Source organism: Solanum stenotomum, chromosome 10, assembly GCF_019186545.1.
Source record: "Solanum stenotomum isolate F172 chromosome 10, ASM1918654v1, whole genome shotgun sequence".
Lineage (NCBI taxonomy): Eukaryota > Viridiplantae > Streptophyta > Magnoliopsida > Solanales > Solanaceae > Solanum > Solanum stenotomum.
Window position 1 is genome coordinate 33,809,952 of NC_064291.1, and position 25,372 is coordinate 33,835,323.

General features: G+C 36.7%; 1 protein-coding gene across 1 annotated transcript in view; it reads right to left on the minus strand.

The window, feature by feature from the left end:
- Positions 1-4,206: 4,206 nt before the first annotated feature.
- Positions 4,207-25,372, minus strand: part of LOC125841946 (copper-transporting ATPase PAA2, chloroplastic) — a 30,924-nt gene continuing 9,758 nt past the window's right edge. The window contains exons 10-17 of the mRNA XM_049521136.1: positions 11,620-11,725; positions 10,818-10,884; positions 7,324-7,403; positions 6,751-7,205; positions 6,073-6,247; positions 5,572-5,703; positions 4,836-4,986; positions 4,207-4,574 (exon numbers count right to left, since the gene is read on the minus strand). Coding sequence (XP_049377093.1) covers positions 4,453-4,574; positions 4,836-4,986; positions 5,572-5,703; positions 6,073-6,247; positions 6,751-7,205; positions 7,324-7,403; positions 10,818-10,884; positions 11,620-11,725 — 1,288 coding nt within the window. The 3' untranslated portion in view covers positions 4,207-4,452. The remainder of the gene's footprint in view (positions 4,575-4,835; positions 4,987-5,571; positions 5,704-6,072; positions 6,248-6,750; positions 7,206-7,323; positions 7,404-10,817; positions 10,885-11,619; positions 11,726-25,372) is intronic.

The window sequence follows — 25,372 nt, forward strand, 5'->3', positions numbered from 1 at the left end:
ATGAATTTAATAGAATTATTGGAAAGAGATTTGTAAGAAAATGTGTTTCGTAAGATGTAAAAAAAGTTATTTGGATTTTTGACGAATTGTATAACAAGTGTTTTAAGTTGATATTAAATTATAAATTTTAGTGTGTTATATTAGATGTTGTCATTTCTGAAGTAATTATTGAGTTAGAAATGAATTATTTGGTACGATAAGATATAGATATTTGTAATGTATGATTATTTGTTGTATGAAATGTGTATTAAGTGAGTTTGAAAGTTGTTATGAAATAAGTTGTCTTAATGATATATGTATGAAATGTATATTAAGAAAGTATGAAATTTGTATGAAAGAGTGTCCAGTAATCTGAAAAAAAAAAGTTATTTGAAATTTTGAAGAGTTGTATGATAAGTGTTTTAAGGATGTATTAATTTTGAAATTTTATTGTTGACATTTTTGTATAAATTTGTGTGACATTAATGAAGTATTTTCGTAAAAAAAATGTAAATATTTGTTGTATGAAAGTTGTATTAAAATAGTATGAAAGTGTTTGGAATGTACTATTTGAATGATATTTGTATGAAATGTTTTTTGATTGAATATAAAAATTGTTTTGTAATGTTCTGTCTATCTGAATGATATTTGTATTTCGAATTGTTTGTTTATAACGTGAGACTAATTTGTATTTTTTTTTTAATGAAACAAGGAATTATGTCGATTTTCAAATGGAGGGGGTTATATACGATTCTTCTAATTTTTATCATTCAGTTATCATACATAATGCTTACTGTTATAAATTTAGTGCTTGAAACAATTTTTAGTAACAACTGCATGAATTTTGTGTACTTAATGAATGAATCGTGTATAAATTAAGACAAATGTGACACAACTTGCATATCGCTAATGATAAAATTTGTTCCATATTAAAGATATTGTATATATTAGTGACTAATTTAAGTTGTTGTCTGACATATATAAATCATGTTTAATTCAAACGAAAATAAGACAAAATACAACTATAAAAATTATACCATGACTAAATACAAATATCCAACATTTAATATTGAAGTCATAGACATGCATATAAAATGTATTTCATACACGTTTCATCCATTCGTTATACAAATTAAAAACACAGTGCTACTTTAAAAAATACTGCATCAGAACTGTGTGAAGTATGTATAATGTTTTGGTCTTAAACTTATAATATCCAAACATTATTGGTTAGTGAATGCTAGTCACCATGTGTATAATTAAAAACACAGTGTTATAATTTTTAGAACATTAATAAGAGAATCAAAAGGTGCAATCAACTATTTTGATAACATATTGTAGTATATATCATCAAATACTTAAACAAAAAAGAATCATCCAAAAGTTAAGCAGAAAAAAATTATCCAAAAGTTAAAAATAATAATATGTAATTCTTAAAAAGTAGAAGGTGCAATCAACTATTTCAACTTTCTAGTCAATGGTATTGGTGTAGGATAATTTGTGGTATCCGGAACATGTTCTTTTGCTATCCGAGGTCCACCAAATTTGCTAGCAACCGTACCAGTAACTTCACTTTCGCTGATCGCGCCATCTTCATTCTTTGTTTTTCCATAATGCCACAGAATTATTCGAAATCTCTTTTGCCCAAGAAAAATCAAAAGATCAGCAAAGACATTCATGTTGGTACATGAAGACTAGTGTGTGTCTCTTCCTTTCCTATAAAATAAAATTGTGTATACTACATTAAAATATACTTCATACACATATTATTCAGTTTCATAAAGAAATATCATTTTCATACACATATTATTCAGTTACAATACACAAATCATACATAACTTAATAGTTTCACATTTCATACACACTTCACACACATAGAATTCAATTTTCATTCCAGCAGTAACCATAGTTCACATTTCACACCCACTTCATATACAGTATGTATAAAGAAATGACATAAATTATATTCACATATCACACACACAGCATACACATATTATTCACACACACTGTATACACAATTTTCTTTCCAGCAATAACCATAGTTCACATTTCACACACATATTATTCACACACACTCCATATATATATTATTCACACACTTCATACACTTATTATTCAAAAAATTCCAGGAGTACCTATACAATACAGAGTAGTTAAATAAGATCATAAAATTTGAAAACAAAATTAATAATTCATATGCATATCAATGTTGTATCATAATTCATACAAAATACATCATTTAAAATTTATAATCAAATGCACAAACATTTTATTCAGATTTGGAACAAATTTCAGAAAAACAAAAATTTGAAAACAACAATAATAATAATGTGATATAAAAAAAATAACTATTTTGAGTAATGTGAAAAATAAATTAAATAAATTACTTACCTTAACCACTTTTTTGGGCTTTTTGGGTTTTGGTAATTCCGATTCATCCTTTTTTATTTTCTTCTTGTATAAGGTTTTGATGTTTCAGCGACTTCAACCTTTGTTGCTTTTTTTATCTTCTTCTTTTTTTGTTTGACCAATAAAATTCGAATCTGAGTCGGAATTAGACTCTGGAGGGGTTTCAGCAAGTTTTTTCCCCTTCCTCTTCTTCGCCCTTTGATTTGCTGTAGTCACACTTTGGTTTGCTTCATTATTTTTATCTTTTTGATTCTTCGAACGAGATGGACCACCGGTGGCCGAAATTTGAACAGTTTTAGACGGGGTGTTTGAGATAATATATTAAACGATGGAGCATGAACATCATCAGTTGAAATTCCGTCTAATATGGGGCTCTTTCGTGGAGTTTCAATTTGTTTCTTGGACATGATGATGAATAATCGTGGGTAAAATGGGTAATCGATTTTGATGTTGGACTAGATGAGAAAGAATGGAGAAAGTTTGATAGTGGGTTGTGGATTGAGTCATGTGGGAGTGAAGAAACGTGTGGGATGGTGGTGTGATCGATGATTGAGGATGGTAATAGTAAACAAGGAAAGGAAATCCCTAAAATTGGGTAACTGAAAATTTTAGTTTTTAAAAAAAGGAAGTAAAATCAAATTAAATATCTATTATTAATTAATAATAAAAAACTATAAATAGATTAATAATTTATTAAATAAATATAATTTAAGTTTAAAATAAAATAAAATTTAACTGATATGTTATAGCATGTAAATAATCTGTTATAGAAATTTTTAAAAGTAGGTTTAAAACCCGTAATATTTACTCTTAAATGTGTATATGGTGTGATTTTTCCAAAGCGTAAAAGTCGATCCATTAGGTATTAACTACTTAACTCCACTCATTTTAATTTGTTTTTCTTGATTCAATATGATATAAAATTTAAGAAAAATAAAATTTATTATCTTAAATTAAAGGTGTATAATGAACCAAAATGTCTTTTGAGTCTTGTAATCATAAGAAATCTGTCCTCCGTGTATACTAAATATAAAAAGTTATTCCTCCATTCCAACTGACGTAAAGTCATTTGACTGGACACAAAATTAAAAAAAGAAAAGATTTTGTCCTTCAAAGTCGGACCTTTCTGGTATGCATGAGTCTTTTTTCGATCGACAAAAATGCTGATCAAAATTTGAGAACAATCAATCTCTCCATTAAGGCTAGTAAAATTTGTGATCTAATATTATCCTAAGATAATTGTATGGTTATAAATCATTATTGATAAAGTGAAAAAGGAAAATTTTAAAGTTACATTATTTATAGTTTATAATTTAAATATAAAAAGTGATGTTCTTCTTAAAATAGATTTTAAAAAAATCTAAATATAAAACGTGATATTACTCAAATCATATTTTATTTTTATTTTTACCCGAGAGGAATAAAAAGAAGAAGCAGAGCAGGAGCAACAGAGCAAACCTAAAATTTGTCAACACTGACATTTTAAATGGCGTCACTACGAGCAGCTACCAGATTCCCATTCCTACTTGTTTGCAACGAAAGAACAAGTAATTGATGTGGTTTAGCATAAAATCAACGGAGAATGAAGCAATATGTCCTTGAACTGTGAAATTTGGTACTATAATATTGTTCTCCATTCACCTATTGAGTCTAAACTCTAACGTTAACGTTTTGACTCAAGATTGGCCTTTAAGAATAACGGGCACACACCCAATTGAAATTATTTAAAAGGTGTTGGATCTCATAGTAATTTTAAAAAATAAAATAAAATCAATGATCTCTTTTTCTCTTTCTTCCGGTCTTTTAAGGATTTGGGCTCATAATGACAAATATTTATTATTTACTTATTTGCTTCGTGTTAACAACAGTATTGCCTCGGTTTTAAAATGGAAGCTAGTGCTGACAATACTCTCTATAAACTACCACTAGTATATTATGACACTACAGCTACTCTCCGCTGATACATTATACATAACAGCAAAGTCCAAGAATGAGTAGCACAAAAGATTTCATAGATTCAGATTCTTACATGTCAACTCCATGATTTGGATGAGCTTAGAGTTATTGCTCCTTTTGAGCATGTTTATAGGTAAGGTTCTCTTTTCTTTTCTTCTGAGAACCATGGAATTGTAGCAACAGTGAGTTGCTGACGACAAATATTGAGCTCATAGCCATTAACCCTCCTGTCAGGAAAAAATGAAAGCAACAGCTGTTAATTCTCTTTCACAATTTGAAATCGCTTCTTTTGGGTTGAATTTTCTCCAAAATCACCAATAGATGAATAAAGAAACCACGGTGGAAAAACCCTCTAAGAAAAATCTATATATTGGCCATATTTTCCAGAAGATTGTCAACAAGATGCCAGATAAGTGATGATAGGCAACAAGAAGTATCTTAATTCATTTGGGTCGAGAGGCAGAACAAGTAGTATGGGTGTTATTTACCTGAAAGAGATGGCGTCATTGCAAAATCAAAATTTGGAAGTAGCACTCCAGCTGCAATGGGTATCGCAACCACATTATATGCAACCGCCCAAGACAAATTTTGATGAACTTTTGCCATTGTTGCCTGTGCAAGATCAAGAGCTTCCAGCACCTGCCAAAAAAATAGGAAGCATTGACAATACAAGATAAGGCACATCATCATTTTTTCATTTGAATAAATTCACAGGCAAATTGCATTGAACATTTGTGTAAATCATCCCATAGAAATTGCTGATACACACACAGAGGGATGTACAGTCTGCTTTCGGTCACCTGAACCTATTCTTCACAGTAATCCTCAAAACTTTAGTGTGAAATAAGTTAACGTGCTGTAAGTCATTCTTTGTGCTATGATATTCAGCATCTTTTTACAACAAAAAAAGATCCACCTTGATTTTTCTTGACAGGGGAAATTTTGAATCGATCTTCCCATGACCATTCAATGAAAATGATAAGCAGAAACAAGATACAATAGGATAATGACTAAATAGTTATATCCTCTTATATGACATAATACATGTTACCACTTATTAAAGAAAAAATGACTTGGTACACGTTACACTATTTTTATGGTCAACGCTAATATGCGAAGAGATTATTAAATATTTTTTGAATAAACTTATTAAATTAAAGCCTCACTGCGATGACATGGAACAATTATTTTTTTAGGATGAATGTGATGACATGGAACATGTACCTGTGAAAGTCTATTTCCAAGGAGTATAATGGATGCTGCATTTGAAGCAGCAGTTTCCTGTCCTTCAACTTGCAAAGCAATCCCCACATCAGCAAGAGCAAGAGAAGGTGCATCATTAATACCATCACCAACCTTCAATATTAAGTTCCAGTTAGATAGCAATGCATAGTATCTGGCATTTAGCAAATCAGATGTTCATATAGTACAAAACTAATACTCTTTCAGAGAGAAGTAGAATAATGAATAGCCACAAAGACAAAAAAGAATTGTGATGACACTTGCTAGAGGGGCAAAAAGACAGCTCAATTATTGGATGTTGTGAGCCGTGGAGAAGCAGTTTCCTTAAAAGGGGCATCTAATTGTAGAAGTCAATTTTTATATGTTAACTTTTACAATTATATAAGCCAGAGTTTTCTGGGAGAAAGGTAGCAGCCAATTGCACATGGTATTGCAGGACAAGATAAGTACAGTATTAGGTTTTCATCAGATAAATGGAGTTACCATGGCGACGCGGTGGCCTGAAGCTTGAAGACCTGAGATGGCAGCAGATTTCTGCTGGGGTGTTAAAGATGCATTGACAAATTTGTCTTTTATGCCTACTGTCTTAGCTACAGTTGCAACTACCTCTTCCCTGTCTCCCGATAACAGTACTGTTTCAATTCCCTTGTGCTGAAGCCTTCAATTGGTAAGAATTTAAAAGAAAATGTGAGACAACTAAACAAGAATAAAATTAAGATGTTTTACGAGAGGAAGTTGGAAGAAAAGAAAAGGGATGAGCAACAGGCAGGTGGTGGAATACATTTTTGCAACACTCTACATATTGAATCCATTCAAATTAAGAACTGATGGAAACATCTGTAAAATCTTTATGATCTAAGTTTCAATCTATAACATGTTCATAGAAATCTGGAGTTTGTAAAAATGCGAGAGGCAAGTCAATTTAAGGATACAAGTAACTTCTTCAAAAGGCTGAAGACTGGATGATTGCCTCAAATTCCCACGTTATGACAACTTCTTCAAAATAAAAGAATTAAGAAGCTAATGACCTACCACACATTCAAGATGGGTACCATATCTATGCAGCAAGGAGAAAAGTGAGGAGTGGGGCCATGGGGGAGACAAATGATGATTATAACTTCTAAGATGCATCTAAAATTTACACTTGAAATTGTCTTTAACCTTCTTATTGTAGACTCAGCATCCTCGCGTAATTTATCAGATATTGCAATGGCCCCAATCACACCCTCTCCCTCCCGACCAACATATACAACTGTTGTTGAATGATTAGATGATTGACTGTCCTGTAATGATTTATGCATCACAGATTGCTCAAGAGTCATCAAATCAGAAAGGTCTGTTTTTTGCTGGAAACGTTCTTGAACCCATTTCAGCTTTCCAATTGCAACCAAGAGCCCATTTACTTCTGCCATGGTTCCAGAGCCAGGTTCCGCCAATTGTCCACGTGTGACAGGGATACTCAAATTTAATGATTCTGCTTTGCTCATAATAGCATGAGCAATGGGGTGTGATGTTGTTTTCTCCACTGCAGCAGCTATTTGAAGAATCTCTAATTCCTCATGCCCCAATGACGTGATAGCAGAGACAGCAGGTTTTCCTTCAGTCAGAGTTCCCGTCTGAGAGTTACAAGCAGAGATCAGGTTTGTAATTCAAATAAATCACTACAGATCTTTTGATTTTAGCTGCGGAAGTAAATTTTGCAACTAAGTACTCAATTGAAGAACTACTAAACACCTTGTCCAGCATGACATGATCCACACTTGCCAAGCGTTCGAGTACATCTCCTCCTCTGATAAGAAGTCCTTGTCTTGCTCCTGTTTAGTTTCAAAAGATAATTACAAGCTTAGCAATTTGGCAGTGTATAAGGTTACGCCATGAAAACTGAACTGCCTACTAAACTAAAGAGAGAAAATAAAAAGGTGAGTATGTAAAATCCAGTATCCACAAAGTGTTTTTCTGAACACTTTGAAAAAAATTATATTTCTATCTCCTTGTTGTAACCAGAGTATTTTAGATTTTTGCCTCCAACTGAATTCTTCTTTTTCTTCTAGCTCCTCTAATTCCACCAAAATTGCAGCCCTTATTTTCATTTCTTCCTCAGTCAGGACACTGACATCTTGCACTAAATCCAGATCTGCCAGTTAATTGAGCAGGTTGCTTTTTTTTTTTTTCTGAGAAGGTAACGATTTGTATTATAAACCAGTACTTATGTAGAACTGAAAGCCCCTTTACAAAAACGTATGAAAATCTAGGAACAAAAACAGCAAGCCTAGCATGATTCTAATACTTCTAGGATTGCTTCTGCATCTACAGGGGAACTCTTTGTACACCAAAAACATAATAACAGAATACAATCTGTTTTGATCATTTGTAGGGATCTGCTTCTATCCTCAAAGCTTCTAGCATTCCTTTCTCTCCAAATGGTCCACCAGATGCATGCTGGAATTGTCCTCCAATAACTTCTGTTCTTTGCCTCAATTCCTGCTTCCTCCCAACTTGAGAGAGTGTCAACAATCTTGCTAGGCATTTGTCCATTGAATGCCTCTGAGATTGATGAAAATCTTCCACAATTGATAGTGATTTTGCAATGCAAGAACAAATGCCTTAACTGTCTCAGCTGCCTCCCCACATAAACAACAACGTGTCACCAGAATGTTGTTTCGTTTCCTCAGATTCTCATGTGTTAGTACTGCCTCCTTTGATAGCAGCCAAGTGAAGCATGCCTCCTTTGATAGCAGCCAAGTGAAGCATGCCACCTTGAGTGGAATTTTGGTTTTCCAGATTTGTCTCCAAGGCCAATTGAGGGTTAGAGGAGCCCTGTTCATGACCTTGTAACCTGAGCTCACTTTGTATCTTCCTTTGTTGTGCTCTGTCCACCATAAGCAGTCCTCCCCTTCCTTCAAACCTTGAAATGATTCCAGCCTTTTAAAGAATTCAACTAATTTACAAACTTCCCAGTCATTTAAATTCCTTCTGAGAGATAGATCCCAACCTTGGGGAGATCACATTTCAGCCACTGTTCTGTCTTTATATAGTGCTAAGTCAAAGATGTCAGGGAAGATCTCTGACAAATTTTGATTACCAAGCCATCTATCTTTCCAGAATTGTGTCCTGACACCATTGTGTACTGTTATAGTAGTATGATTCCTTAGGAAAGGCCACCAGTTCCTAATTGATCTCCATACAGTAACACCATAGGGATTGGTTGCTTCCTTGGTGACCCATGAATCCATCTCTCCGTACTTCAGTTTAATCACCTTGCTCTACATTGAGTGTGGTTCATGAGCATATCTCCACAACCATTTCAGCTTAAGAGCCTTGCTTTGGTTCTTCAAATTTTTGATGCCTAATCCTCGTTTTTTTCCCGTGATCATAACTTTCCATTTTACCAGATGGTATCCCTTTCTTTTCTTGTTTCCTTGCCAGAAAAAAATCCCTTCTTAGTTTATCCAATCTCTGTACTACTCCTGCAGGTATTGGGAACAAAGTTAGTATGTACGTAGGAAGGGCATCCAAGACTGCATTTATCAAAGTGAGCCTGCCCCCCTTTGATAAATATTGTGCTTTCCATCTGACCAACTTCTTCTCACATTTCTCCAAGACAGAATTCCAAATTTCTTTGGACTGTGATTTTGCTCCCAATGGCATCCGCAGGTAGATAGCAGGTAGTGCTCCCACCTCGCCTCCGAGCAGGTTGCTTTTCTTGTTGGCTAACTCTCAAAACTTGTCTTTGCTCTTTGCTCCAAAATTTAAGCTTATTTTCAAGGAGCTTAAGTTGATGCTAGTTTGTAATCTGGGCATCCTTCTACTTCAAATTCACTCCACCAGTTGTGCTAGCATCCACAATGGCATATCTCCATTAAAGTTTGATGGGTTTCAATGGAAAGTCAAGAAGATATTTATCATAGAAGAAGTATCTTGGAAGGATCTTCTGCCTTATGTATTTGAGAGTTTCTTCTCATTCCACAAGAGTATAAAAATCTATCCAATCTAGCAGCGCTATTATGATTTGGTCCTCTGAACCAAGTAAATATGCCTCCATTTAAATGGGGAACATGCAGTTCCATCCCTTCAATCAACTTGGAGAAATCAGTCATTGTGTTTGTAATTCTATTGCAACCCCTTCTCTCCACCATAAGTGTAGTAGTAAACGACTAAAATCACCACATGTGACCCAATGACCACCACATATCCCTCTCATTGCTGCAATTTCCTCGCAACAATAATTTTTTTCACATCTAGAGTGAAGAGCATACACTTCTGTAAGGTACCAGTTAAAAGAATATCGTACACAGTCAAACCTGTAGGAAACAGAGTAGTTTCCTATCTCCATTTGTTCCCCAGCCCAATTTCTACAATCCCCCACAATCAGGATACCTCCACTACTGCCTTGAGCCTCAAGAAATCCACATCTCATCCATCTGCAAGCCCATAATTATTTAGCACATGATTTCACATCTTTTCCAATTTGGTTTCTTGGAAACAATAAACATCTGCCTTCCACCTCTGCGTTAAACTCTTAACAAGCTTTCTTCTAGAAATCTCGTTGAGCCCCTTTGCATTCCATGAAGTCAAAGTGACTTTCATTGATAAGTCAAAGTTTGGACCATCCCCCTACTCCTGACCCCTTCTACTTCTTCATTTAACTCTGAAGCCAAGTTTTTCAGTTCATTTTTTTCCAATTCCTCTGCTCTTGGGAGTCTTGATCTTATCCACCTGTCCTTATCTCTTAAAAAAAGCCTTTCTTTCATCTAATTTTGAGAAGAGAGCAAAAGCTTCCTTCGCACATCCTACAAATGCAACTCACATGCCATGACATTTAGGTGGCAATAAAAGCTTCTCATTAGGGTTAAATGGGAAGTTTAAATTAAATTGTGTCCAAATTTATAAAGGAGAGATTCTTTCTTGAACGGACTAAAATGGAAATAGGGTCACATAAACTTGTGCGGAGGGAGTATATATAGCTAGGAATTTTTCTGAAATTGCTTGTATTATTGGCATTTCTGATAGCCAAGGAGCCCACATTTCTGCTTGTTGGTTGGAATATCTAAATCTCCTCTTGCAGTTTAGTCTATAAAGCAAGAGATACATCAAGGAGAATACTTTTGTGAGGAAGAATGGCAAAAGAGGATAAGGAATGTATGGGTATGTCCTCAATTGCAGCATAGCAGGGAGAATGGAGGAAATTCTGTGAACTACAGCAAAAGCATTTAAATCTGCTTATGTACCTAGTGAGGTTCCAACAAGAATTGCAGTTGGTGTGGCAAGGCCTAAAGCACAAGGGCAGGAGACAACCTGTCAAAATCAAATACAATAATATCAAACTTTTAAGTCCCAGTCAAGCTAGGCATCAGAAAAAGAATAGACTAGGTGAAATGACCACAGTAAATTTGGTAGACTGGTATCACAATTGTTTTTTCCCTTATAAGGTAGGTTATCAAATCGTATATTATTACAAATCGTTTACTCTCAATACACAAATAGCACAAACTTCTTCCTATAGGCGAGCAATTTTGTGCTTTTACCTATAATGATATCATATTTATGAAGCAACAGCATCGAAAAGCAGCCTTCTGCAGTAATCCAATACATAACATGTCTTCTGTTTAAACTTTACAATTTGGTTTCTGTTTTTCTTTTTTATCAGTAAACTTTACAACTTGATTTCTACTTTGGGTCATCTCATAAAGCTTCTGCTGAAGTTTAATTACTCCTACAATTTCTTCGCCCTAAAGTTATTGGCCAAATCTTCCTTCACCAGTTATATCATAAGAGCAAATGGAGAAGCACAGATGTGACCAGCAGACAAACTGACAAAGCACAAAGATTGGACAAGCTAAAATGATAACTCCAAAAGTTATTGTCTAGCATTTATAACTTCCAATAAATAGCAGCAATCTCTAACAAGAACTGACAGAACAGAGAATGACTAGAAAATTTCTAGACAAAGATAGAAGGGAAATGGAGAAGCAATTTAAATTAGTTAGAAGGCATTGATATAAAATGGCTCATTAGTTCACCATGACGCACCAATACATCTACAGCAAGTTTCAGGCTCAGAAGCAAAGGATCTCCTTCTGGTCCGGCAATATCATTCAATAGAACATCAGGGAAGATGTTTGACCCAATGTAATACCTATATAATGAGAAACACTTATCAAACAACAGAAAATTATAAGTAACTTCTCGGTAAAATGAATATATACAGTACCAGACCATGCTATCATTGTTGGAGAGACTCAAAGTAACCAAATAAGAGTATCAAAGATTCATTTCTACTGCTACCTATAAAATCAAGAGATCGATATATCTTTCATTGATCCAATGTTGTGTTCATATACAAGAATGGACTAACCAATTGCCTAAACTGACTCCTCTTTCTAAACGTGCTAAACTACTTGCGCACTACTTGCAGAGATATAGGAGTGCTAGACTATTAGCTGAAGAATAGGTCAAACTATAATCAACTAAATATAATAATTAACATGTGCTTTAATACGCCCCCCTCAAGATAGGCAGTGTGTAACAACGCCTAGTTTGAATAGGTGTTTATCAAAGGCTGGCTTCAGTAGAGCTTTAGTGAGAGTGTCCGCGAGTTACTCTGCAGCAAGGATATGAACAATGTGAACTTTATTCTGCTGAACTTGTTTGCGAACAAAGTGAAAGTCTACAGCAATGTGCTTCATGTGGCTATGAAAAACCGGATTTGCACACAGATAAGTTGCACCCACATTGTCATAGTAAATGGTTGGTGCTTGGGGAAGTGAAACATGTAGTTCTTTTAGCAGATTTGTCACCCAGTTGGTTTCAGCAAGTGCACTTGCAACAGCACAATACTCTGCTTCAGTTGATGAGCAAGCAATTGTTCTTTGTTTCCTGGAGGACTAGCTCACAGGATTTTGGCCGAAAAACAATATGTAACCAGTAGTGGAAGCTCGATCACTCACATCTCCAGCCCAATCCGCATCAGAGTACATGTATAGATTGAAATCATTATCTCTTTGAATGTGAAGAGCAAGCTGAATTGTGCCTTGGAGATACCTGAGTACTCGTTTGAGTGCTTTCCAGTGGACTTCAGATGGGGAATGCATAAATTGAGACAATTTATTTACAGAGAAGTTGATGTCCGGACGAGTAAAAGATAGGTACTGTAGTTTTCCAAGAACTCTCCTGTAACGAGTGGCATCATTTGGTTTCGTGCCATCATTCAATTGAGGCACTTCAGTGGCACTCATTGGGGTTTTTGCTGAATTGCAGTCCTGCATGTTTTCTTTAGAGAGAGTTTCATGTATGTATTTAGACTGTGATAAGGTAATACCTTTGGCAGTACGGAGCACCTCAATTCCAAGGAAGAAGTGCAGATTCCCAAGATCCTTAATGGAAAAACGTCCAGCAAGAGAAGATATAGCCTGATTTACCTCGGAGTTGTGGTTCCCTGTGATGATGATATCGTCCACATAAACCAGGGCATACAAAATGCTGTTACACACTTTGCGAATGAAAAGTGAGGCATCAGATTCTGACTTGACAAATCCCAGATACAGAAGGAACGTCTTGAGTTCATTGTACCACGCCTGAGGGGCTTGCTTTGAGTCCATAGATGGCTTTCTCTAGGCGACCTATATGGGAGGGGAACTGCTCGTCTGCAAAACCCGGAGGTTGGACCATGTACACTTCTTCTTCTAGACGACCCTGCAAGAACGCGTTGTTGACATCAAGTTGGCGTAGGGGCCAATTCTGATGGACAGCAATTGAGAGCACCAAGCGCACAGTAGTTGGTTTGACAACCGGACTAAATGTGGCATGGTAGTCAACTCCAGGACGTTGTGTAAACCCCTTTGCAACAAGTCGAGCCTTGTAGCGGTCAATTGTCCCATCAGCTTTCCGCTTTAACCTGTATAACCATTTGCAAGAAAAATGTTTTTTGTGGGGTCATGTGGTACCAATTCCCATGTCTGATTGTTCCATAATGCATCAAATTCACTTCTCATTGCTCTCTGCCACTCTGGGTGTTTGTTAGCGTGTTTGAAGCTGGTAGGGGTGATGGTGGGGGATAAGTGAGCCAGAAAATCAAGGATGGTTTTTGGTTTGTGAATGTTGTGCTGGGAGCGGGTCACAACACGAGTTGGTGGAGGAAGAGAAGGTTGTGGAGGTTCTGTGGCTTGAACAGGTTCAGGAGAAGGTTGTAGGGGAATTGAGGAAGTGAGATGGGCAGCGGAGTTTCAGCCAGCAGATGACATTGTTTTGTTTCTGCGAGTGTACACAATTGGAAAAGCTGATGATTGAGGCAGCGGGGAATAAAACGGGGTATCAGTGAGATTAGGAGGGGCAACGGAGTGTGTAGGAGAAGGAGAAGAGGTACCTGGACGTGCAGATTCTGTTGGAGTGCAAGCAAAGGAGACGGTGTCGTTGTGAGCATTGGTGGTACCTGCGTTCGGGATAAGTATGGGACTCAGTAAGTCGTGGCTAATAGGAGGAGAAAAAATAGGGGATGTTGTTGGATTAGTTTCAGTTGAACCTTCCCACGCAAGTGTTTTACAAGTTGAAGAACCATTTGAAAAAATATTTTGGTAGGGAAAATTATTTCAAAAAAATTCACGTCACGAGATAAATATATTTTAGAAGATTTTGGATCAAAATATTGATGACAATGATGAAGTAAAGAGAAACCTAAATGTTGAACGGGGCTCTAATTTATTTTTGGAATAAGGTTTGAGCTAGGGATAGCAGAGACACCCAAAGATTTTTAAAGAATTGTAATCCGGATCTTGACCAAACAATAGTTGAAACGGTGATTTATTTTGTAAAAGTGGGGTAGGCAAACGATTTATGAGATAAACTGCATGTTGACAGACAAAAGACCAAAGAGTCGATGGGAGTGAAGCTTCATGAAGTAAGGTTCTGGCCGTCTCAATCATATGCTTGTGACGGCGTTCAACAAGAGCAACTCTTTGGGGGGTGTATGGAGGAGATAAAAGATGTTCAATACCCTGAGATCTTAGGTACTGATCAAGACCTTTATATTCGCCACCACCATCTATATAGAGAGAGAACTTTCGTATTAAAACGACGATTGATTAATGCTTGAAAGTTCTGGAAAAGGTTGGTAACCTCACTTCTATTTCTTAATGGGTAAAGCCAGTTGTATTTGGTATAATGATCTACAAAAATACAGTAATGTAATTTATTGTCAATCGATTGAACTGGAGAACGACCCCATAAATCACTAAAGATTGTTTGAAAAGGTTGGGTACATGATAAAGTGAACTGCTGAAAAGGATGGCGATGTGCCTTATTCGAAGAACACGAATTACAAACTGAATCTTTTTCCCGCGAGCAAGGTAGCGAGAATTTATTCAAAAGAAAATGTAAAACTCTTGCATGTGGATTACCCAACCGACGATGCCAAGTGAAACTGGTTATGGTGGAGGAAGTCAAATGCGCTTGAGGAGGAGAGATGGAGGTTAAGTCCGGCCACTCATAGAGACCGTCTCTACTCTGCCCGTGCACCAACGGAGACTGCGTTTCCAAGTCCTTCACAGAAAAATGAAAAGGAAAGAATTCAATAGAGGTTAGGTTATCTTGACAAAATTTAGAGACAGAGAGTAAATTGCGTTTAATGCTGGGAGCACAAAGGGTGTTAGAGAAGTTGAAAGATTTATTTGATGCATTTAAATGAGTAGAACCAGTGTGAGTTATTGGGATTTTGTTACCATCACCCGTGGAGACTTGCTCCATGCCATTGTATGCCTGCAGGTTTTGGGGTGCGGCAGTGATGTGATGAGATGCTCCAGAGTCGAGAATCCAAGGATTTTCTGATGTGTGCAAGCTTGACACATAATTAGCCTTGGCCTCAAAATGATTGTGAGACTACGATCGACAAACGCTTGCAACATGACCGGGCTTGTTGCACAGCTGGCAGCGTACACCATCATAAGAGTTGTTGTTGGTCGAAGATCTTCTCTGATTGGGTGAAGTAAAGCGATTGTTGGACCGCCATTGTTGGTTGCTGCCATTGTTATTGTTGGGGCAACAATCGTTGCAAGAGTTCGAATTACCAAATTTGTTGGATGTAGCAGCAACAATAATATGGGTAGGAACGTTTTTGGACTCCTCACGTTGAAGAAAAAGTTCATGGTCCTGAAGGTTTTCGTACAGTTCTTCATAAGTTATAGGGGAGTCACGAGCACGAATTGCAGCAGAAATACCATGAAACTCTGGACCCAGACCACTAAGGATCTTTACTATAAGTTCAGAGTTGGTGACGGGGGCATCAACAATAGAGAGTTCATCAGAAATAGAGCGAACACTTTGCAAATACTCGGTGAGTGGTTGGGAGTCTTTGTTCAGACGCATAAGTCAATCACACACACTGAAAATTCTGGTTTGAGACTTGTTCGCATAAGCGGTGTGCAGGGCATACCATGCTGTCTTAGCTGAGTTAGCAGCGGCAACTGTTGTGGCAATTGTTGGATCAACAAATGCCATAAGTGCGTTTTGAATGAGTTGGTCTTGTCGAAACCAAAGAGCAAACGCAGGATTGGCACTAGGGGTTGTGCTAGTTGTGAAAGTGCGAGATGGGGAAGGAGTAGACCCATCGAGATGGCCATGCATAAGCATGGAGAATTGTGCCTTCCACGTTGCAAAATTGTGACTGCCATGTAATTTTATGGGCAATTGGGACGCAAGGTTAAATTGAACGACCATTGTGCCGATGTTAGTCTTTCTGAATGTGATAGCTGAGAACTGTGATTCTTCGCTCGATCAATTCTTGTCATCACGCTCTAGCTTTAGCATCTGCCGAGCACATCTAAGCGAAAAATAGAAAAAAGTGCCTGGAAGCTGCATCTACTTTAATTGATGATTTCTCACCTTCAACCTCTATACTATATTACATCAAATAGAAGTGATGGTACAGATATTGACCTAACCAAGCTAGTATGAATCATCTCAGCTCCAATCATGGTGGGTGACTGCGGGAGATTAGTTCTAAGCCACTGCCTCGACAGCATTAACAACGCGAGTAGCATCTCCCATTTGTGAAGGGTGGGTTGAAGAGAAAAGGAAAAAAAAGAAAAAGGTCTTACTCTTTAGAGTATATTAGGGCTCCCGATACCATATAAAATCAAGAGATGGATATATCTTTCATTGATCCAATGTTGTGTTTATATACAAGAATGGACTAACCAATTGCCTAAACTGACTCCTCTGAAAGAGGAGTGCTAAACGTACTAAACTACTTGCAGAGATATAGGGGTGCTAGACTACTAGCTGAAAAATAGGTCAAACTATAATCAACTTAATATAATAATTAACATGTGCTTTAATACTACCAAGTTATTACAGAACATTGATCATCTATATTTTGGATGCTTATACCAAAGCTTGTATAATGCGCTACTCCCCCTGTCCCATTTTATGTGGCACCCTTTCCTTTTTAGTCCGTCCCAAAAAAAAGTCACCTTACTATAATTAGAAAATAATTTAACTTTAAAATCTCTTTTCCCTTAATGAAATGATTTACAACCACACAAATATCACAAATATCACAAATATCTGAGGATTGTTTTAGACCACAAATTAAAAAAGTCTTCCTTTTTTTCTTAAATACCGTGCCAAGTCAAATGGTCCCACATAAAATGGAACGGAGGGAGTATTATTTTTGATAAAGTAATAAATTTGTTAAATCATAGTTAGAAAGACTTAAAAGTAACCAAACAAGAGTATCAAGGATTCATTTTCTGCTGCTGCCAAATTATTGCAGAATCATTGATCACCTATATATTTTTTTGAAACTGATCATTGATCACCTATATTTTGAATGCTTATACCAAAGCTCATATAATGTGCTGTTCTAGGGTTTCTCTAACAGATGATGCCGTAGATCAGGGAAGGATTTACCTTGATGTATGTGGTGTCAACTGACACCACCTCATCAGGAAAATTTACTAAATATATATATCAATAATATGCAAAATAAAAAAATGTAAATAAAGACAGAAATGACACCATTTGTCACAAGTTGCATCTAGGTTCTCTGGTTAGGCGGATGAAATTTCTGACGAACGTCAGTAGTTCAAACCTCAATAGCTTGGTTTTTTTTTTTAAAGTTTGAGCAATACTAGTCATTACTAATTAAAAGTTAATATGCCAGGTTGGATTGATCCAATGACCTCCTTCCTTGCATGGAGAAACTTAACCACATTCACTAATGAAGACATACATTTTTTTTCTTTGTGAGTTGAACTTTATGTTTAAATTTTTAATTCAGTTTAAATTTCAATGAAGAGATCATTTCCTAAAGCACCTTCCAACCCTTAAAAACCAAGTTCAACATCTCAAAGTTCATCTAACTTTGAGGAAAGGGACGATGAGTCGAAACAATGTCGACAAAGATGTATTTAGTACTATATCTAGTGAGACTATTATAAAGACACTTCAAAGTATGAAAACTTGCAGAGGAAAATTGTAGTTTTGTACTTTTGTTTTCTGATGGCTTTACTGTGTTTGTTTTTTGTTGGGATCGAAACATGTACTTTCCTTAATCAGACAAATTATGAAGTATGCTAGGGAAATTGTTGACGTATCTCCTAGTCAAACCCCTATTTCCAAACAAGTTAACTAATAGCTAGGTCTACATCTTGTGCAGGAAGACAAACTGAACATTGACGGTAGTGTCAAAATGCAAACTGGAGATGCTGCTTTTGGAGGTAATAATTTTTGAAATGATCAAGGTAGTGGATGTTAGGTTACTCAAGTAAGGTAAAGTCTACTTCAAGTCTCGTTACAGAACTATGGAGCATCAAAAAGGGGTTAAACTTAGCAAAAGAAATGAGATACAAATAGGGGTGGGCATAAACACCGTAAAACCAGAACGAACTGAAATAATTCGGTTCTTCAGTTTGATTTCGGTTCTATTTCCTCTATAGCAGTATTCAGTTCAGTGTTTGGTAATAGGGTCCCGGTACTGAAGAACCGAACTTTTATTGTTGAATGAGTATATCACAGAACCAAGGTAGAAGTGGGAGATGGGTCAAAGACATCCTTCTGGGAGGATAAGTGGAATGGGTCTGTCCCTATGAAACAGTTGCATCCTGAATTGTTCATTTTATGCCAACATCAACAGGCCACTGTGGCTACAATGTGGACTGGACAAGGATGGAATTTGTTCTTAAGGAGGAACCTTCAGGATTGGGAGATAGACAGAGTAGCAGAATTTCAAGATTCAGTAGGCTCTTTCAGCAACCTCACCGAAAAGAAGGACTTATTAGTTTGGCAGAATGACACCAAAGGTCAATTCTCAGTAAATTCAATTTATAAGGCACTCAACAAGAATGCTGGACAGGAGACGGAATGGCCATGGAAGAGCATCTGGAAACCAAAAGTACCCTACAAAGTAAACTGCTCCATGTGGTTATTGACAAAAGAAGCGGTTTTGACTCATGAAAATCTAAAGAAAAGAGGCTATCAGTTGGCTTCTAGATGTACTTTATGTGAAGAACATGCTGAGACAATTAACCATCTTTTCTTGCATTGTACATGGACGGAACAATTATGGAGAATGTTCAGCTGTCTAAAGGGGATAAGATGGGAGAAACCAGGTAGCATTAAAGGAGTCCTGGGCAGCTGGAATAGAGATGGCAATGCTTCTGACAAGGAGAAGAGATGGAAACTTGTCCCAGCATGTATTTGGTGGACAATCTGGAAAGAGAGAACAACAGGAGTTTTGAAACCGGCAGAATAGCTTACAGAAGATCAAGATGGACTGCTTAGCTCTTTTCTATTTTTGGTGTAAACAAGATATATTAACTAGGACAGAAGACATCTTTGATGTGCTAGATTGTTTATATGCAGCAGTTTAGACTAAGACTATTTTATTCTGTAAGTTGTAACACTTTTGAAGGGGAACTACACTTTTGTTGTAGTATACCTGTGGATATATAGACTAAAGTTACCAGTTTCAAAAAATTTAGTCATAATCTGCTCCACCATTGAGCTGGCAGATTTGATTATAATCTGCTCCACAAATAAAGCTGGCAGATTTGATTAGAATCTGCTCCTGTAAATATGGGATTAGAATATATTATTCTAGGAAAATAGTTTAGAGGAAATCCCTTGATTCAAGGATTTCCTAAGAATTAGGGATTGATTAGTTTATTTGGTCTTTACTTGTTCTCTGATAAATACTGTACAAACACTATGAATAAAATATACTTTTGCAGTATCTAAACTTTCATGGTATTAGAGCAGGACTTTTTCCCCTAATATCATATGGGTAAAACAGCCTTTCACGGAGAGCATCTTTCTGAAACATCAATAGAAGACAAAAGTTCTTCTTCTCTGGAAGCTCCTGCAGCAAATCTGATGACACAAGGAGGCAATGCTTCTCACATGCCCTTCCAGTTAACTTCTCATCGATTAAATGGGAAGGACTATCTGGAATGGGCACAGTCCGTAAAGCTTGCAATAGATGGCCGTGGAAAGCTGGGACATCTGACCGGAGAGACAAAAAAGCCGGGAGTTGGAGACCCAAAGATGAACTCCTGGAGATCAGAGAATTCACTCGTGATTGCTTGGTTAATAAATTCCATGGAACCAGTCATAGGTAAATCTTCTCTCTTTTTGCCCACTGCTAAGGATGTGTGGGAAGCCGTTAGGGAGACATATTCTGATGTAGAAAATGCCTCTCAAATTTTTGAGTTAAAAATTAAACTATGGCAAGCTAAGCAGGGTGAGAATGAAGTCACTACTTATTATAATGAAATGGTGTCCTGTGGCAGGAGTTAGACCAGTGTTACAATGATGAATGGGAGTATTCTCTGGATAGTGTGAAAGCAAAAAAAAGGAAGAAAATGAGAGAGTTTACCTTTTTTTAGCAGGATTAAACCGAGAGTTTGACGAGGTCAGGTCGCGAATCCTAGGAAAAAATCCTCTGCCCTCACTTTGTGAAACTTTTTTTGAAGTTAGGAGAGAGGGAACTAGGAGGAAAGTTATGTTAAAACCTGATTTAAATGTTGAACTAAAACCTGTTATAGACTCTTCAGCTCTTGTAACCGTGAAGAATGGAGAGGACAAAAACAAAAGGACATGGTGTGATCATTGCAAAAAATATTGGCACACCTGTGAAACGTGTTGGAAGATTCATTGGGAAACCACTAAACTGGAAGAAGAACAGAGTTGATGATCGTGGCTTTCAATCTCAAAATGGTCATGCCCTCCAAACAACTTATTTTGATCAGGGGCAACAAACTTCTCCAGAAACGTCTCCATTTACAAGGGAACAATTGGAAATTCTGCAGAAACTCCTTCAATCTCCACAATTTCGTGCAAATGCACCAAATTCTTCTAATCCTTCCTGTTCTTTTGCTGAAACATATTGTATCGTCTGCTTTTCTCAGTGTCAATTCCAACCAAATAGATTCTTGGACCATAGATTCAGGAGCTAGTGACCACATGACTGGAAGTTCCCGTTTTTTCTCTACCTGCACTCATTGTGCAAGGAACAGTAAAATCAAGATAGCTGATGGTTCCTTCTCTGCAATTGCTGGAAAAGGAACTATTAAACTATCACCATCTCTTGTATTTCATGATACTCTTCATGTTCCAAAGCTCTCTTGTAATCTAGTTTCTGTCAGTAAATTAACCCGTTCTCTTAATTGTCGTGCTATTTTTTATTCCGATTTATGTGAATTTCAGGAAAAGGTATCGGGGAAGATGATTAGCAGTGCTAGAGAATCAGGAGGTCTTTATTTTCTTGACAACGGGAACAACTCACTACAGCTGAATCCTATTTGTTTGAACTTTGAACTCTACTTTTGTTTTGAATAAAGTCATGCTTTGGCACTATAGGCTTGGACATCCAAGTTTTTATTATTTAAGACATTTGTTACCTCAGTTATTTAGAAATAAAAATGCATCCTTATTCCAATGTGAATTTTGTGAAATGGCTAAGCATCACCGATCTTCTTTTCCTTCTCAAAGATATCAGGCTTCAAAACCTTTTACAATGATTCATAGTGATGTTCGGGGACCGTCTAGAATTTCAACAATGTTTGAGAAACGGTGGTTTGTAACTTTTATTGACGATCATACAAGATTGAGTTGGGTTTTTTTATTGAAGGACAAATCTGAGGTTAAAAATGTGTTTGAGACTTTCTATGTCGTGGTGGAAACATAGTTAAATGAGAAAATCAAGATTTTTCGGAGTGACAATGGCCGTGAATTTTTTAATGAAGAATTAGGAAGTTTTTTTAGAAAAACCGGGGCAGTACACCAAAGCTCTTGTCCAGATACACCACAACAAAATGGTATCGCCGAAAGAAAGAATAGACACCTACCTTTTAGAGGTAACGAGAGCTTTAATGTTTACTAGTAAAGTTCCACAACACCTTTGGGAAGAGGCTCTCTTGACTGCCACTTACCTTATTAATAGGATGCCATCTCGCCCTCTTGAATTTAAGACACCTTTTAAAGTTTTCAGAGAAAGTTTTCCTAGTTCTATGTTAACCACAGATCTGCCTTTGAGAGTTTTTGGTTGTACAACATTTGTTCATGTTCATAATCGTAGTAAACTTGAACCGCGGGCTAAGAAGTGTATTTTTGTAGGATATGCCCCAAGCCAAAAGGGATATAAGTGTAATGATCCACATGCTAGGAAGATAATTGTCACAATGGACCTAACTTTCTTTGAGTCGCAACTCTATTTTACTACTCATCTTCAGGGGGAGTATCATGTAGGTGAAGATTTGTTTTTTTGTGATAATGAGGAAACTAGATATCAAGCAAATGAGGAGCCTAATATTACAATAAATACTGATGTGAGAGATGTAGGAGAAGATATAAATAAGTGTGATCCAAGAGATGACAAGGACCAAAGTGACTTAAATGATAAAAACTCAGAAATTGAACCTGAACCTGTAACGCCTTCAAATGACAGAAATAAAAATGGGAATAGAGAACAAAAAACAGAAATGCAGGTGTATTCGAGAAGGAACCGAACTCAAGGAAAAAAGACCGAAGATTCTCAACACTGCCAAAAATCAGTCCCACAAGACCTTACTGTAATTCAAGGTACTCTTCCAACTGATTCTATTTCTAATTCCTTAGATCTAGATCTACCTATTGTGAAACGCAAAGGTGTTAGAAATACTTCTAAATAGCCTATTTCTATGTTTGTGTCCTACAAAAAGTTGTCTCCTTGTTATTCAGCCTTTACTTCACAACTCTCTAGTGTGGAGATTCCAACAAATGTGCAGGATGCTCTACAAGTTCCCGAGTGGACAGAGGCTATTTTGGAGGAATTGCGAGCTCTTGAAAAAAATGAGACATGGGAGTTAGTGGATTTACCCGAGGGAAAGAAACCAGTGGGTTGTAAATGGGTGTTCACCACCAAATTCAAATTAGACAGATCCTTGGAAAGGTATAAGTCCCACCTAGTAGCTAAGGGATTCACGCAGACATATGGCATTGACTATCTCGAGACGTTTGCTCCAGTAGCTAAGCTAAACTCAATTAGAGTTTTGTTGACAATCGCAGTAAATCTCGACTGGTCTCTTCAGCAGTTGGATGTGAAGAATGCTTTCTTGAATGGGCACCTAGAGGAAGAAGTCTATATGGATTCCCCACTAGGTTTTGGAGGGAAGTACAAGTCAAAGATATGCAGGCTTAGAAGATCTCTTTATGGACTAAAACAATCTCCAAGGGCTTGGTTCGAAAGGTTTACTCAATTTGTGAAAAAACAAGGGTACTTGCAAGGACAAGCAGATCACTCAATGTTTACTCGACATTCACTAGAAGGAAAAACAACAGTTCTTATAGTGTATGTTGACAATATCATCCTCATAGGAGATGATGTGATTGAGATAAAAAATCTAAAGGAATGTCTTGCCTTAGAATTTGAGTCTGAGATAAAGGACTTAGGCCCGCTAAAGTACTTTCTTGGCATGGAGGTTGCACGATCGAAGAAAGGAATTATAGTGTCACAAAGGAAGTATGTTCTTGATCTGTTAAAAGAAACAAGAATGAGTGGTTGTAGACCAACTGAAACTCCAATTGATCCAAATCTGAAGTTTGTAAAGGAAGGAAAATTGATTGATAAGGGCCAATATTAGAGATTGGTAGGCAAGTTGATTTACTTGTCACATACTAGACCTGATATTTCCTTTGCTGTGAGCCTAGTCAGTCAGTTCATGCATTCTCCACGAGAAGAACACCAAGAAGCTGTGTATCGAATCCTAAGGTATCTAAAGAGTTCACCTGGGAAAGGGTTGTTCTTCAAGAAGAATGAGCAAAGAAGTGTTGAGGCTTATACGGATGCAGACTGGGCTGGTTCATCTATTGATAGGAGGTCTACATCTGGATATTGTACATTTGTTTGGGGAAATTTGGTGACATGGAGAAGTAAGAAGCAAAATGGGGTGGCTCGAAGTAGTGCTAAGGCTGAGTATCGATCCATGGCACACGGAATTTGTGAAATATTGTGGCTCAAGAGATTTTTGGAAGAACTACGAAGACCTGTGAGTTTTCCAATGAAGTTGTATTGTGACAATAAGGCTGCCATAAGCATTGCTCATAATCCAGTTCAACATGATAGAACAAAGCATGTTGAAGTGGACAGACACTTCATTAAAGAGAAGATTGAAGATGGAAGTGTGTGCATTCCTTTTGTTCCAACAACAGAACAAGTTGCAGATATTTTCACAAAAGGTCTTTTCAGAACTACTTTTGAGTCCTTTGTAAGCAAGTTAGGCATGCTTGATATTTACATGCCGACTTAAGGGGGAGTGTTGAATGAGTAGGCAGATTTAGCCATAATCTGCTCCACCATTGAGCTGGCAGTTTTGATTATAATCTGCTCCACAAATAAAGCTGGCAGATTTGATTAGAATCTGCTCCTGTAAATATGGGATTAGAATATATTATTCTAGGAAAATAGTTTAGAGGAAATCCCTTGATTCAAGGATTTCCTAAGAATTAGGGATTGATTAGTTTATTTGGTCTTTACTTGTTCTCTTATAAATACTGTACAAACACTATGAATAAAATATACTTTTGCAGTATCTAAACTTTCATTTATCATGCTCACTAGTTATACTCTTTCTTTTATTATCTTTTCCAGCCAAATTCCTTAAACTACTGTTTCTTTTGCCTCTCCATTACAAAATTGTGATTATAAAAGCTTTTATATACTAACATAGTGAATTGTTAAAGCTACAAGTTCTCAGCTACTTTAACCAACTGTCCTATCTTGTGCATTCCGATAACTTTGTCTATGCTAAACAAATACAAGCTTAAGAGTGTGTTTGGTATGAAGGAAAACATTTTCCGGAAAATGTTTTCCAATTTTCTCATGTTTGGTTGGGTTAAATGTTTTGGAAAATGTTTTCCAAATCAACTCATTTTCCTCAAATTTAAGGAAAATGACTTCCCTTCAAAACTTAAGGAAAACATTTTCCAAAACTCTCTTCCAACTTCCAATTAAAAAAAAAAAATTGTTGAAAAAATCAATTTATTTGGTCCCTACCCTCAAACCAGCCCCCCAACCACCACCCAAAAAAAAAATAAAAAATTAAAGTTTGCTTTTAAATTCAATATTTTTACCCCACCTCACCCCCACCCCCACCACCCCTCCCAAAAAAATATTAAAAGTTGTTTTTAAAAGAAATTTCTAATTTCAATTTTTTATTTTTTTACACCCCTACCCTCGACCCCTCCACCCCCCACCCACACCCACCCACCCCATCCCACCCCCCCTCCCCCCCCCCAAATTTTTTTTTTTAAGTTT